At 41.2% G+C, this 15,304-nt stretch overlaps 1 protein-coding gene across 1 annotated transcript; it reads left to right on the top strand.

Moving 5' to 3' along the window:
• The first annotated feature begins 110 nt into the window (after window positions 1-110).
• Window positions 111-15,110, top strand: SDHA (succinate dehydrogenase complex flavoprotein subunit A). Its single transcript, XM_015854268.2, has 15 exons — window positions 111-194; window positions 3,167-3,253; window positions 3,487-3,648; window positions 4,144-4,287; window positions 4,418-4,582; window positions 5,756-5,904; window positions 7,554-7,678; window positions 9,059-9,227; window positions 9,333-9,528; window positions 10,231-10,402; window positions 11,963-12,081; window positions 12,444-12,555; window positions 13,564-13,694; window positions 14,201-14,314; window positions 14,658-15,110. The coding sequence occupies exons 1-15, from the start codon at window positions 129-131 to the stop codon at window positions 14,742-14,744; spliced, it is 1,998 nt and encodes a 665-aa protein (XP_015709754.1). The 5' UTR covers window positions 111-128; the 3' UTR covers window positions 14,745-15,110.
• Window positions 15,111-15,304: the final 194 nt, after the last annotated feature.

Below are 15,304 nucleotides of genomic sequence, written 5' to 3'. Positions count from 1 at the left end.
GGGGATGTTTTTCAGACGGCATCCCCCCGCCCGCCGCTTGGTTTGTCCCGCGGGGGCCTTCCAAGTAACGGCGTCGGTAGCGGCGACCGTGCGCATGCGCGCTGTGCGCTCCTTCGGCCCGGTGCGAAATGGCGGCGGTGGTGTTGGCGTCGCGCAGCCTGGCTAAGGGATGGATGCGGCCGGCGGTGCGGGCGGTGAGTCGTGTCCTCAGCCTGCAGGGATCGTATGAGTCCGACCCCCTCTCCTTTTGTCCTCTTTCTTAGCAGGACACGGGGAAATGGTTTTAAGTTGAAAGAGGGAAGATTTAGGTTGGATGTTGGGGGGAAGTTCTTCACTAGGAGAGTGGTTAGGCCCTGGAACAGGCTGCCCAGGGAGGTTGTGGATGCCCCGTCCTTGGAGATGTTCAAGGCCAGGTTGGACGGGGCCCTGGGCAACCTGATCTAGTAAAGGTGTATGTTTGGTGGCCCTGCCAGGCAGGGGGGTTGGAACTACATGATCCTTGAGGTCCCTTCCAACCCGGGTCATTCTGTGTGATTCTTCCTGCAGGCGGCCCGGCTGAGCAGGAAACCTCGGGGCTGGCTCCGAGATCCCCCCCCCCGTGCAGGGGCCGGGCGCTCCGTGTCCTGTCGCTGTCGGAACAGCGTTCGGGGCATCCCCTGTGCTGCGTCCCCACCGTGACCTTGGTGGGGGAACCCGGGCTGGGGCCTGTATCTGCTGGTCTTTATTTTGGAGCGAGGCCATGGGCTCTTGGGGGCTGCTCGGGGTGCCAGAGCACGGCGTCGCCCCGTTGCTTTTCCTGGCTGAGAGCCTGCGGGTGCGGCAGCGGTTGAAGGGCACGCGGCAAAGGTCCGTTCCCTGCAGCGACTTGCGGATCTAGAGCCTCCTGGCCAGGCCTCTGGGTAGAAACCGTGCTGCTCGCTCCTACAGGGTGCTGGAAAGAGTCCAGCGGAGGGCCACTAAGATGGTGAAGGGCCGGGAGCATCTCCCCTCTGAGGAGAAACTTAGGGGACTGGGTCTGTTTAGCCTTGAGAAAAGAAGGCTGAGAGGGGACTTGATCCAGGTTTATAAATACCTGAGGTGTGGGAGCCATAGTGGTGAGGCTGGTCTCTTTTCAGTAGTGTGTGGGGATAGGACTAGGGGTAATGGGATGAAAGTACAGCATAGGAAGTTCCGCACAGATGTGCACAAGAACTTCTTTACAGTGAGGGTGACTGAGCACTGGAACAGGCTGCCCAGGGAGGTGGTGGAGTCTCCTTCTCTGGAGATATTCAAGACCCGCCTGGACACCTACCTGTGTGACGTGGTGTAGGGAACCTGCTTTGGCAGGGGGGTTGGACTCAATGATCTCTAGAGGTCCTTTCCAACCCCTACAATTCTGTGATTCTGTGAGGTCTTCGTGGAAAGCTGGACGGTGTCCATGTTATTGGAGCCTGGCTGTGCGAGGAGTGTGCCTCGAAGCGTTCTGACAGCTTTACTTGGGCTGATCTGTAGAGGGTCATTAGTGAAGGCTGAGAATAGAACGGTTGGAACAGACCTGTGGTGATCATGCAGCCCAACAGCTTTTTTTATCTTGAGAAATGGGAGCTTTCTGTTTGTTCTTGTTCCTGGAGTGATAGAAGAGGTGCAGGGAAAGATCACAGCACGCCTGACCCCATCTTGTAAGGTGGCAGTCAGCCTCTTCTCTTAGGGTAGCAACAATCAAATGAGAGGTAATGACCTCAGATTGCACCCGGAGAGGTTCAGGTTGAGTTTTAGGAGAAGTTTCTTCTCAGAGTGGTGAGGCAGTGGCACAGGCTGCCCAGGGAGGTGTTGGAGTCACTGCCCTTGGAAGTGTTCAGGAAATGTGTGAGTGTGGCACTGAGGGACATGGTTAGTGGGCATGGTGGGGATGGGTTGGCAGTCAGACTAGATGAGCCGAGTGGTGTTTTCTAACCTTAATGACAATAAAACGTGCCGAAGAGAGACTCCTAATAGGAGAAAGAGGCTTAAAGGGTGTGTTTATGTCCTGAATGCCAGTGAAATAGCTCTGATTGGACCTTTGGTTTTATTTTTTTTAAACACATTCCTTAATATCATATCTATGCGTTTCATGAACACCTCTGGGGATGGTCATTCAACCACTTCCCTGGGCAACCCATTCCAGTGCTTGACTACTCTTTTGGAGTGTTCTTCACCTAGAAGAAATAAACACCACCTATTACTAGGAGCTGTGCAGTTGTCAGAGCAACACATATGAGACAAGCAATAGGATATGCAAGGGAATGTGTGGCTATCACATTTAAAGTGTGCTGCCTGTCACGGTAATTACTTCTGCTCATCTTACTTTGGTTGATCTTAGGCCTTTGAAGCACTTTCTGTATGGTGAGGGCATCCATTTTTAATGTGGTGTGACATCGGTTGGTGAGCTGTTCTGCAGATAAATCACTTCTGGTACTTCAGTTTCATTTGGTTGCCAGTCAGTTACTTAATCTGTTTCTGTATGTGCAGCATTAATGAAGATGACTTAATAAAAGTAAGGTGGATATGGAATTGTCCCAGTATGTGGTAATAGAGCAAGGTGGAAGCGGAGGAGTCGCTTCTCTAAGAAGTGCCAATAGAATTATTTAGTAATAGCTGTTAATACTAATCTTGTTTAATTAGGTAAGAAACAATTCCCTTGGCTATTAAAAAAACCAACAATGACCCAACAACAAAACAGAAGTGTGTCAGCAAGTTTGATGACACATCAGATTCACTGTTATGCAAGATCATTTGAAGAAACAGTAAAAGAGATGATAAAGCTGGGTCAACTGAAGGGTAATGTACTTCACTTAGGAGAAGTGATTATTGGGAGGTGATGGGGAAGGAGGACTTGCTTGTTAGGGTTTGAAACTGCAGGGTGATTAGGCTGCAGCTATAATTGTTCCTGGGAAAAGCAAAGTCAGTCTAAAAATGCTCCAGGATGATACCACTAATAGAGAAGTTCTGATACTGCATTAGCGATCTCTGATGTGAGACCTGTATGAGCTTCAAGGTCCCTTCCAACCAAACTATTCAATGCTGATTCTATGATTCTGGAATCAGTGTTGAGTATATGGTTATTGTAACACAGAATAGTTGAGTATGCTGAGATTCTTCCTCATTGAAATATTTGTTTCATAATAGTTATCTTGATTTCTTTCTGCAGTGGCCAGCAGCATGCCAGACTCTTGCACGCAACTTCCACTTTACAGTCGATGGAAAGAAAAGTGCTTCTACAAAAGTTTCTGATTCGGTATGTTCATACTTTTCTCTGTCTTGAGTAACAGATTAGTTAACATCTCTTGTATCAGAGACACAGAAGAAAACAGCTCTCTGTGTTGCATTCAGCGCTTGTGTTAGGGGAGTGTTGTGCTCAAGTATGTAGTGAGATCTAGTTGCTAAAATACATTGCGTGTGTATGAATAACTTCGGCTTAGCTTGAAATACTTTTGATAACAAACACATTATTATTTATTTATTTTCCAGATTTCTACACAGTATCCAGTTGTGGACCATGAGTTTGATGCAGTTGTTGTGGGTGCAGGAGGAGCAGGCCTGCGGGCTGCCTTTGGTTTGTCTGAGGCTGGATTTAATACAGCATGTGTTACTAAGCTGTTTCCTACCAGGTCTCATACCGTTGCTGCACAGGTGAGAAATGAGGCAGAACATATGCTTAGAAATACCTACTGTAAGAAAGGTGATATGGATATGCACAGGAGCATCGCATATCAGTGTGACCTCTGGAAATATTATATATCTCTCCAAAATAATTTCAATGGAATTTATATGTGTACCTTCTATTCAGTTCTTTTTTTTTTGTTGCTGTCCACATAGCTTTGGAGATTGTTTTATTCCAAAATAAATGTGGCTCTGAGCAGCCTGGTCTGGTGGTTGGCAGCCCTGCCCACGGCAAGAGGGTTGAAACTGGATGATTTTTGAGGTCCTTTTCAATCCAAGCCATTCTATGATAAAGAGGCAATGTGAAAATGATAAATTGCATGCCTTTTTTTCACAACGTCTTTAAATCTGTACCTACTTGTATGTAGAGACATAAATTATATGAAATTCTAACAGAAACCAGGGGAACCTACTTAAGCTGTACTTCACAGATTTCATTCCAGGAAAACGTATTTTTATTTTCAGGGGGGGATCAATGCAGCTTTGGGAAACATGGAAGACGACAACTGGAGGTGGCATTTCTATGACACAGTGAAAGGATCTGACTGGCTGGGTGACCAGGATGCCATACACTACATGACCGAGCAAGCTCCAGCTGCAGTGATTGAGGTGAGCTTTGCTGGCATTTATGCTATCTATTTATAATGGACTAGCGCTCAGAATGGTCTTCTCACTAGAAACACAGTGAAGTAACTTGCTGCTTATTATGCACAACTGATGCTTGTATTTGATTTAACAGCTGGAAAACTATGGGATGCCATTCAGTAGAACAGAGGAAGGAAAAATCTACCAGCGTGCATTTGGTGGACAGAGTCTTCAGTTTGGAAAAGGAGGACAGGCTCACAGATGCTGTTGTGTTGCAGACAGGACGGGACACTCACTCTTGCATACTCTGTATGGCAGGGTAAGGAGCTGTGAAGTAAAACTTGATTTGTTTGTTTTGTGTAAGTTTTGGTGGTATTTTAATTCCTTTTTTTTTTTTTCAGTGGTATTTTTTGGTGTTGGATGTACACACAAAAAAAACTTTCATGCTTATCAATGAAGAATCTAGGAGAATTTCCTTTCTTTGCAAGGCACTGTGGAAGGGTATAGGCTAGGTGATGCTTACTTTTTATTGTCAGAAGTACACAGGAATTGGAATATATTGAAAGACTGTGTTTGTAACAGATGTCTGTCGTGAAGACAGTGGATGTTAAGTAGGTGTTAGTTTTGTGGTCTGAAGTAGTTGTTTTTACTGCTTCTGTATCTGTTTACTAGATCCAGACAGGATTTATCTAATACTTCCTCAAGATCCCTTTTTTTTTTCCTCCAAAAAAGCCGATACAGTGGCATTGGGAGACTCTGATAAAGGATACCAAGCAGCATTTTTTTTTTTTTTACTTAGGGGGCAGGGAGAAATGAAGCATAAAATAAATGAAATTAAAGGGCAACATGGTTTCCTAGAGTTTTTTCTATGGAAATAAATTACTAGACTTGTAGCATTTGGTCAGGTCGATTCTATTAACTGTAACTTTGAAAAGACTTCATTCTTTTTAACTGGTGCTAAAGTGCTTGAAACCTGAAGTTAGTACCTAGTAACTAACTATTATGTACTTAGTGGTTAGCTAATTTCTGTCGTTCAGGTTACGCATGCTTAGCATGTAGAAATGCTTGGCAGTTCTGAGTCTTGAGGGCATTAAAGAATCTGTTTAGCAGATGATTCCTGCTGGCTGTTTATAGCTTCCAGAGATGTATTCTGCTTTTCTGAGAGACCTAGTAATATATGCTTGTACAAGAAACAGGCACTACAACTGACTGAAGTGCTGCCAAACACAGTGAAAATGCATCTTCCTGACTAGCTATGGATTCTCAGAATTTAGTGGTTTGGTGACTATGCATTTGAGCTAGATCAGACTCGTTAGTAGATTTTTACGGAGATTTCTAGAGGAAACTGGCTTCTCTGAGAGTCTGTGGGAGGTTGTTTTTTCCATTATGATACAGTCTGTTTGCAGCTGGACAATTCTGAGGAGGTTACTTAAGTGTGTGGGGTTGTTGCTGTTAAAGTTCCTTCTTCATTCATTTTTTTATTTCCCACCAGTCTCTAAGATATGATACCAGCTACTTTGTTGAATATTTTGCCTTGGACCTGCTGATGGAAAATGGAGAATGTCGCGGTGTTATTGCTCTTTGCATAGAAGATGGCACCATACATCGCTTTAGAGCAAAGAACACTGTCATTGCCACTGGGTAATGTAATATTTATCTTGAAATCAAGAGTGCTGCTATTTAGAGGGTTGCGTGTCTTGTACACGTGTCTGATTCCACAGTGTGGAGATGGCGTACTGACTTGAGTTAAAAAAAGGCAGCATTGTTTTTTTCCCTTCAGTTGAAAGCGGTGTAACTGAACTCAATCACTTAGTATGCAAAAAAGCATCTGTTACATTTGTACTGAGGAATAAACTTAATAAGAGGTCTAACTGTAAATTCCAGAATAACGGCATAAAACTGAAACGTCTAAGATCATTATGTGTGGTCCAAATGATCTTAAATTTCTAAAAAACATGTGCTTTAGGAAGCAGACATTATTGCGATGTTACCAAAGTATCACACAGAGAATCACACAGAATTATCAAGGTTGGAAAAGACCTAGAAGATCATCTAGTCCAACCATTACCAATACTTCCCGGCTAAATCATACTCATCAACACAACATCCAGACGTTTCTTGAACACTCCCATGGTCAGTGACTCTACCACCTCCCTGGGCAGTGCATTCCAATGCCTGACTACCCTTTCCGAGAAGTAAAATCTAGAATGTAAATCTCTGTAAGTTTCTTAGTTTCCAGTAGTAAACAGCTTCTTCAAGACTCTTGAGAATTTGTGGTATTAAGATGACAGAATTGTTAGTCTGATCCCTGTGGGGTGAAACTGTCAGAGGATAAGCATAACTTTACATCACTGGTTGTAGAAATTTGTATATGGGTTGGAGCACTGCTTGGATTAGTGTTCTGCTGCTTATTGTTTCTTACCTGTTTCAATATGACAGATACATTTATAAACATCTTGCACAGAAAAATGAGCTTGCTGGTTGAAATTTGGCTTTATTAAAATGACAGTGGCTTTAAACAATAAGTAGTTTAATATTTCTTGTGATAGTTTTATCCTGAAACTTGGGAGTATTGGCAGTGCTCAGGAACATTGGAAGCTAATATCTTTGCTGTATGCATGAGAATCCACTGTTAGTAACAGTGAATTTTAGAGAAGCAGCTTTTCAAATCTAAACACATCAAATCAGGCCCATATAGGACGAGGGGAAATGGCCTCAAGTTGCACCAGGGCAAGTTTAGGTTGGATATTAGGAAGAACTTCTTTACAGAAAGGGTAGTTAGGTACTGGAATAGGCTCCCCTGGGAGGTGGTTGAATCGCCATCCCTGGTTGTATTTAAGAGCCGTTTGGATGTGGTGCTCAGGGATATGATTTAGTGCAGGGTTTTTAGAGTTAGGGTACTGGTTAGGCTGCGGTTGGACTTGATGATCTTCAAGGTCTTTTCCAACCTGGGTAATTCTATGATTGTGTGATTCTATATATGTGTATAAATGTAAGTCATTTTGCTAAAACTGCTATTAATAGTTAAAATGGAGACTGATCTTTCTCAAGTAACTTAGTCAAACTCATCTGAAAAATGACTAACGACAATAACAGGACTTTATCAGTTTTCTTTTGTTTTAGTTGAACTGAGGAGAAGTTAGGTGTTTTGGTATTACTCTTAGGTAGTTATCCCTTAGGTATTGTGCTTATTGCTCTTTTCTAGTTCTATCATTTTGCAGACGGCATCGTTGAGCACTGCAATTTGATATATTTTTGGTTAATTTTTTTTAACTGTGTGTGTTCTGCAGGGGGTATGGCCGTACTTACTTCAGCTGTACATCTGCTCACACTAGTACGGGTGATGGCACCGCTATGGTTACACGAGCTGGCCTTCCCTGCCAGGACTTGGAGTTTGTACAGTTTCACCCTACAGGTATGGAATATAATTATAGACTATTAAGTAATACAGGTAACTTCTTTAGTATGATGAAAAATTTTTATGTGTGGTTTTAAAATGTGCTTAAGTCAGTTTGCATTTTTCCGCTGTGCTTCATTTCTTCGTTAGTTGCCAATAAGGGGATGTTCAGACTTGTCTGCATCTCTTGTAGAATATAAATCTAAGAGTAAGACTGTTCCCACATGAGAGGTCACAGCTGATGTAATACCCATGTTAAATATAAAGGTGCTGCTTTTTCCAGTTAAAGCTCCTTTGCCTCTGAAATGTGTGCTGCTTCTTGTGCTCAAAATAAAAAGTTTAATAATGGATAAGGGAATAGTGGGACAGATTCTTATGCCTGAGGAGTTTCACATAAGAATATTCTGTGAAAATGGAGTAGTTGAAGTAAATATGTATATTTTTCACCAGTGTTTTGCAGCCCAGTATCAGTATCTAAACTGGAGACAGCAGTAGTCACAGACTAAGAAATAAAGATCTGTAATTTTTGCTTGTTGCTAAATAAATGCGGAGTTTTAACTTTTGGCAAGTGATGAGTTTTTTTGTATTGTTTACTTCTATATTATGTCAGTGTTCACTTGACATAACTGCGGTTTTTGTAATCAGAGAAGCTTTATTAACTGGTAATTCCATAGATTTTAATATAATTATCAGATGTGTGGGATGTCAGCTTTTTTTATTTTTCTATGATGACCAGTGCTGAAAACTGAAAAGGAAGGTCTTACTGAATAAGCTTTTACATTTGACACAGTTTGAAGCCATTTTGTGCTGTCATAGTGCAGAGAAGAGGCAAGAAAGATGAGTAAGCAGAACTTGAGGTGATCAATTTTGGTTTACTTTGAAATCTTGAACAAAGTAATTGATGAAGGTCAACAAAATCTCTGTAAAATTCTCCTTACATATTGACAGGTGCAGATCTTTTCTGGCTGTAATATTTTAGATACCACAAGTCTTCCAAATGAACTTACCTCATAGTCTCACAGTCTTGTGCGGGTTGGAAGGGATCTTAGAGATCATCGAGTCCAACCCCCGGGATTCGAGCCTCCTGTGTAGCAGAGCAGCACTTCTACCACTTGCGTCACAGGGGGATTCTAACCCAGGCCCTCCGGTGTTGCAAGCGGCATTCCTACAACTGCGCCACCGGGGCACACTTTGCTCGCTGTCTTGTAAGAATGCTTGATAGGAATAACTGTACTTGTTTCTAAGTGGCCACAGGTGACAGTTATTAGTAGGTAATACTAAGGCAGAAAAAAATCTAGCTGTGTGACCCGTTTGCATTACATTGTTCCTGCAGTCCTGCTTATTTTGGTTAGGAAATTCTCAAATCCCTTATTTGATGGCTATTTTCTTTCTTTGCAGGTATCTATGGGGCTGGGTGCCTCATAACAGAAGGATGTCGTGGAGAGGGAGGTATTCTAATTAACAGTCAAGGTGAAAGGTTTATGGAGAGATACGCACCTGTTGCTAAAGATCTGGCTTCCAGAGATGTAGTGTCTCGTTCTATGACCATAGAGATACGGGAAGGAAGGTTAGTTAAATACTCTAATAAAACCTCAGACTGAATGCTTCATCATACTAGGTGATATGCAGTGCAGAAGTTCATTTGCAAAATACCTGAATTTTTATTTTATAGGGGTTGTGGCCCTGAAAAAGATCATGTGTATTTGCAGCTGCACCATTTACCACCCCAGCAGCTGGCAACTCGTCTCCCAGGGATTTCAGAAACAGCTATGATATTTGCTGGAGTTGATGTTACTAAAGAGCCCATTCCCGTTCTGCCTACTGTGCATTATAATATGGGAGGTATTCCTACTAACTACAAGGGACAGGTAAGTAATACAGATCATTTTTAGTGGCTGAATTTTCATCTGGTTTTAGGAAATTATTATCAAAATACAAATATGAGAGACCTGAATAACATTAATGTTAAAACATTTTAAAACACACAGTGCTGTTTGATTTTGTAAATCATGTTCCAGCTCATCTGGAGATGAAGCTCTGGGAAACTTGTAAAGTGAAGTTGCTGTCGTATCTGTCAAGAATTCTGACCCTCAATTTGAGGATATGATGCAGTTGAGGGATCAAACTAAGATTCTGTTACAATTGAGCTAATGCGTATTAATTCTCTTTAACTCCTATAATCCCAGATTTCTTTAATTCAGACTAGTTAAATACCAGCTTGATGGTGTCAGCTGATGTATTTATTTTCTAGTTCATTGTATCCTACTTTCTATATACAGGTTTTCCTTTGGTAATGTGTTCAGGTCAGATTTGTACTCTCTGCTTATCTAACATTCTGCAGAACTGCAAAACAGTATATGGTTCTGTTATGTATTGTTGAAGAAATCATAATTTCAGTGTTATCTGTATTTACGTAGTGTTATTATTAACACCTTAGTTTAGATTTAGGTTTGGGGAAGACTTTAGATGGTGTTTCGTCCTTACTTGCACATGGCACTTGAAAAATGCTTGAGGCTTGAATTCTTAAGCTGTTTGAGAAATGAGTGTTAATTGGCTGTCTGCAATGATAGGTGATCACACATGTGAACGGTGAGGATAAGGTGGTACCTGGCTTATATGCTTGTGGGGAAGCAGCATGTGCATCTGTCCATGGTGCTAATCGACTTGGAGCAAACTCCCTTTTGGATCTGGTGGTCTTTGGTCGTGCTTGTGCCCTTACTATTGCAGAGAACTGCAAGCCTGGTAAGTGTTAGTATTAGTCTTACTATTATGGAGGTGTTTACGATTTGCTACTTGCTTTATGAGTTGCTACCTACTTCACATTCAGAAGGCATGACCCGGACTACTGTTTGCTAGAAAATGCAAGAATCTATACTACTGGTATGCAGGTTCTTAACTGTGCTACTGCTTGTCATTAAGGCTCGCTTTGTGAGCTAATCCACTTACCACTGGTTCTCTCAGTGCTACTGGCAAAAACAGTTGAAATTTTGCACAGTTCAGTAAACTATGATGTTGAAGACTTCACAGAATCACAGAGTTGTAGGGGTTGGAAAGGACCTCTAGAGATCATGGAGTCCATCCCCCCTGCCAAAGCAGGCTCCCTACACCACGTCACACAGGTAGGTGTCCAGGCGGGTCTTGAATATCTCCAGAGAAGGAGACTCCACCAGCTCCCTGGGCAGCCTGTTCCAGTGCTCCATCACCCTCCTATGCTGTAGTTTCATCCCATAGTTGCATCAAGTCCCACTTGACTACCCTACATTCTGCACTTCTTATTCTGCATAAGTGTCCTTTGCTTTTACACTTTTTTCATCTAGTGGGATTTGCTGCCACCTTGTTGATGTATGAGGTGGACTACATATGCAAGTGATAGGAAAAAAAATAGTAAAAATTGTAACATGCTCTTCCTCTATGTGTGTGTGTGACCACTGCTGTATGTTATTTTAAAAACTACTAAACTTGAAGTTAAAAAGAAAACAAAGCAAAACCAAAAAACAACGAAATACTCTAAGAGATGGTTACATTGCAAGAGTGGCTGAATTCTACTTGTTGTTACTGTTTTCTCCTAGTTTTATGACTGTGCAGAGTGAGGCTGATTAAAAACAAACAGCAGCAAGCCTCTACCTTCCCCCCTTGCCCCAGCAAATATGGAGTGGTCTGTGATGTATTCCCCTTAGATCTAGCAGTGCTTGTTGTCTCTGGGTTGCACAAACGTTTTATTTGGATTAGTCCTGTGGCTCCTCTGAGTCTGAAATTATGGGAAACTTCTTACTAGTCTGAATGCAGAACTACACAGATGAAGTGTGCTGGTCAGATACTGCCTGCTTGTTTAGTTTAATGATGTTTGTCAACCAGCAACAGATGGTTTCTAATGTTGGAGAGAAGACGCAAAACTCTCATGTAGCTGCCAAACTTACTGGCTGAATCCTGGTCATTATTAGGGACCAAGAGAAGATGGGAGGTCTGGGGGTGAGAAGACTAGGCAAGTATAGGAGGAAAATAATGAGCTACATCCAGTGAAGGTTATTGTATAGTTCAGAAGAATTTGCACTAAGTGCCGTTTTTAAGAAGCTAGCAGGAGAACTTAGCCTGACCTAAAATTTCCATTCCAACAGGAAAATAAAAATAAGATAAAATATTCCATTGGAACTCTGTTTTTAAAAGTACTATGAATACCATAGGATTGGGAAAATTGCAGTCAACTTGTATTTCAGATAAAGAAAACATATGGGTTACAATCATTACGACTTTATGAATCTGCCAGAAACGTTCACATACTAAACAGACTGATTTTCTTAATAGGAGAACCAATCCCCTCCATTAAACCAAATGCTGGTGAAGAATCAGTTGCTAATCTTGACAAATTAAGATTTGCTGATGGAACCATAAGAACTTCAGAAGTGCGACTTAACATGCAGAAGGTAGGCTTGGTCAAGTACAAGGTAGGAAAAAACTGGAAGCAGAAGAGATGGAGTGATCACTTTACTAAGCACGCTGTTCAGAATTTGCTTTGCAGAAATAAAAAGGAGTATGAGAAGGTTGCATGTGTCCCATAAAACTGCATCTCTGTTTCATTAGCTGTTTCTCCCCTTTGTGAATTTTCTGTTATATCACTGTATAACAGAGGGAGTTTTCCTGTTTCTGTGAACAGAAAATATTTTCTTCAGGCTGCAAATGTGTCTGAAGTCAGAAAAGCTCTGTGTCAAGCTCTGCTAGAATTAAATTTTACGGAATATTGTGCACATACAGCATATGAAATCGATTTCTTTTTACTATCTTGCAGACAATGCAAAGCCATGCTGCTGTATTTCGTACTGGCTCTATCCTACAAGAAGGCTGTGAAAAGCTTAGCCAAATTTATCGTGATTTGGCACATCTAAAGACATTTGACAGAGGTAATTTGATAGCAAAGAATTACCTTGTACTCACTGAGAAAGGTGGCTTTGTTTGTTTTCCTTCCATAGACCTTCTGTTTTCTTTAAAATTTTGGGTAGAGATCTCGACTATTTTGAATCTTTAGATCTCTGATTGCTGAGCATGGAAATCAGCAAAGTGATTGATCTTATTAGGCACTTTCTAATTGCATACTGCTTCAAAGAACACGATGCAAAGTTGTTCGTATACTAAGAACAACTTGATTAATATGTTTTGCAGAGGCCCATGAGTTGCAAAAAGGTGGCAAAACGCTTTAGTTTTAGATTGAATGCTCAATGTGAATTATTCATCTGAGCAGATAGCTTTCACATAGATACTATTGTGTCTCTTAGTATATCTTAAGACTTGATGAATTCTGATGGTGTAGGCTTTCTCTGCTCAAGTTGTGTATTTCTGTCCAGCTGCTGTGTCCTTCTTTAGACATGCATTCAAACATTGAATTAGATTTAGAATTAGAACAGTCTCTTGTGGCCAGCTCTCACCAAGCATCAAGAAAAGAAATGTGATTTAACGTAGGAAATAAAATGAAGTATATTCATGTAAAGAACTTGAGGTCTGCATTGGAGATACTTAAGGGGAACCTTGTATAACTAGCAAGCTGGCTTTCTTTTAGACATCCACTTAAAAAATATAAATAACCATCTGGCCTCATCCCATCAACTGAAATGAGGTGTGGGAACTGAATTGTTTTATATAAAGCAGGTGAGAATCTGTATTATAACTTGGTCTCAGAAGAGCACATGCACTCAGCAGTGCACCTGGACACCTTATTGTAGTAATTCTAGATTACTTCTGAGGTTGTAGGTATCAGTGTAGAACCTTCCAGGAAATACCGAGTAATACTGAGTACTGTGATTGCAATTCTGTAGAGCATGAACTGGTTTGGTTTTAAGTATCAGCACTAGATTAGAAGTAAATTAAGAAACTTTTTTGTAGGACACCTTCCATAGTGTTTCCGATTTTACTAGGTATCGTGTGGAACACTGATTTGGTGGAGACCCTGGAACTGCAAAACCTGATGCTTTGTGCCCTGCAGACTGTTTATGGTGCTGAGGCTCGCAAAGAGTCCCGAGGCGCTCATGCCAGAGAGGACTATAAGGTATGTATCTTATGTAGTCTGGATGTAGGATTGAATTTGCTTTTAATGTGTCCTGAATGGATTATTTAAGTACTAACTTTCTCCAAAATAGAGTCTTCAGAGTCTTGAATTAAGGTGCACTTTATTCATAGACTCATCTGTTCTGCCTTGTATCTTCTCTGCTTATTATATAGAAACTGGACCCATACGTGCAACATCAGGTAGTGATCTTGAGAGAAGAGTAGTTTAATGCATACATTAGAATGATCAGAGAGGTCTGGAACAGGACTAGAGTAATAATAAGGTTGTGAATATGTAAACAGGGTTGAAGGCAGAATAATTCTGTGTAAGGAATGTGATTTTAGTACTGAAGCTTAACAAGGGCTTTGAATTTTGGCATGGGCAATATTGAAATAAAGCTTGCTGGCTGTTAGGAGATGCATTGCATTGCGGTTGCTACCAGCAGAGTGATTTGAAAGCGATTTGCAGATACCTATCTCTTGTCTATTTTAACATTTTCTCCTTAGTTACGTGTAGACGAGTATGATTATTCTAAGCCACTCCAAGGCCAACAGAAGAGGCCATTTGAAGAGCACTGGAGGAAGCACACCCTTTCGTATGTGGATGTCAAGTCGGGGAAGGTAAGCCGAGTCTGACTGAGAATCTCCCTGTCAGCAGGAAGCAGTCCTGTTGGTCAGCCTTTTGATAGCATTCTTTTTAAATATATAGTCTTCCAATACCATTTCTGATCAGGCTTTTGGTTTTAATAGATTCAGTTGGTTGGTAAGTTGGTAGAACTTAAATGTTTGTTAAGGGTTACCCTGTGTTTGTTTTCCATTGAATTAAATGAATAATGGGGAAGTGGCGTAACATAAGTAATTGTTGTCTGTGCTACTTGGTCATTCCTGTTGACTGGCCTGTCTTGGTCAGACGTGAGATGTCTTTATCTTATTTTTTTCTTTTTCCCTTTCTCTTTTATTTTAGGTTACCTTGAAATACAGACCTGTAATTGACCGAACTTTGAATGAAGAAGACTGCTCAACTGTTCCACCTGCTATTCGCTCATACTAGTAACTTAGATTTGACTTGCAGTCCTCTCCCAGAGAGGGCTGGTGTACATATGCATAGCAGAAGCAAATCAAAATACTGCTCTTAACTATCAGTTAATGGAAAAATATTGCTTCAAGGTTTTGCTACGTGATGTTCTGCTCTTTGGCTTACTCCGTAACTATGAAAGTGGAATGCAGCACGGCTTGTGTTTCACTCATCTTCCACAACTGAAAGGGAAAACACAAAATGTGTCTAAATAAATTCATCAGAAGTCGTGTCCCAGTATTTGTATTTATTTTGAGTATGCTGGTATGTATGTAATTATACATGCAAAATAATGACAGTTGTTTGTGTATATTAAAAGCAATAAACGTATTTTGAGTTCTAGACAAGACTGAGATGCTGAGTTTTATCATCTGAAGTTCAGCAAAATGGCTGACTTCAGCTAATGGGAAAATAACATGGGTCTGAAGTAATTAACAGTAGAAATAAACCAAAAGTTAATAAACTTGTAGAAACTGTCATATTTCTGCTTTGCAGAAGGAAGCAAGATACTTCTAGTTGGGTATAAGTAGAAGGTA

Source organism: Coturnix japonica, chromosome 2 (genome assembly GCF_054131305.1).
Source record: "Coturnix japonica strain WE chromosome 2, WE-NBRP24, whole genome shotgun sequence".
Lineage (NCBI taxonomy): Eukaryota > Metazoa > Chordata > Aves > Galliformes > Phasianidae > Coturnix > Coturnix japonica.
This window is presented reverse-complemented; position numbering and strand designations above follow the sequence as displayed.

Excerpts from the sequence above, each read along its gene's own strand:
- SDHA (XM_015854268.2), top strand. The coding sequence starts at position 129 with ATGGCGGCGGTGGTGTTGGCGTCGCGCAGCCTGGCTAAGGGATGGATG. Across the intron at positions 3,254-3,486 it reads CTACAAAAGTTTCTGATTCG|ATTTCTACACAGTATCCAGT; the intron begins GTATGTTCATAC and ends TTTATTTTCCAG. Across the intron at positions 12,082-12,443 it reads TGCGACTTAACATGCAGAAG|ACAATGCAAAGCCATGCTGC; the intron begins GTAGGCTTGGTC and ends ACTATCTTGCAG.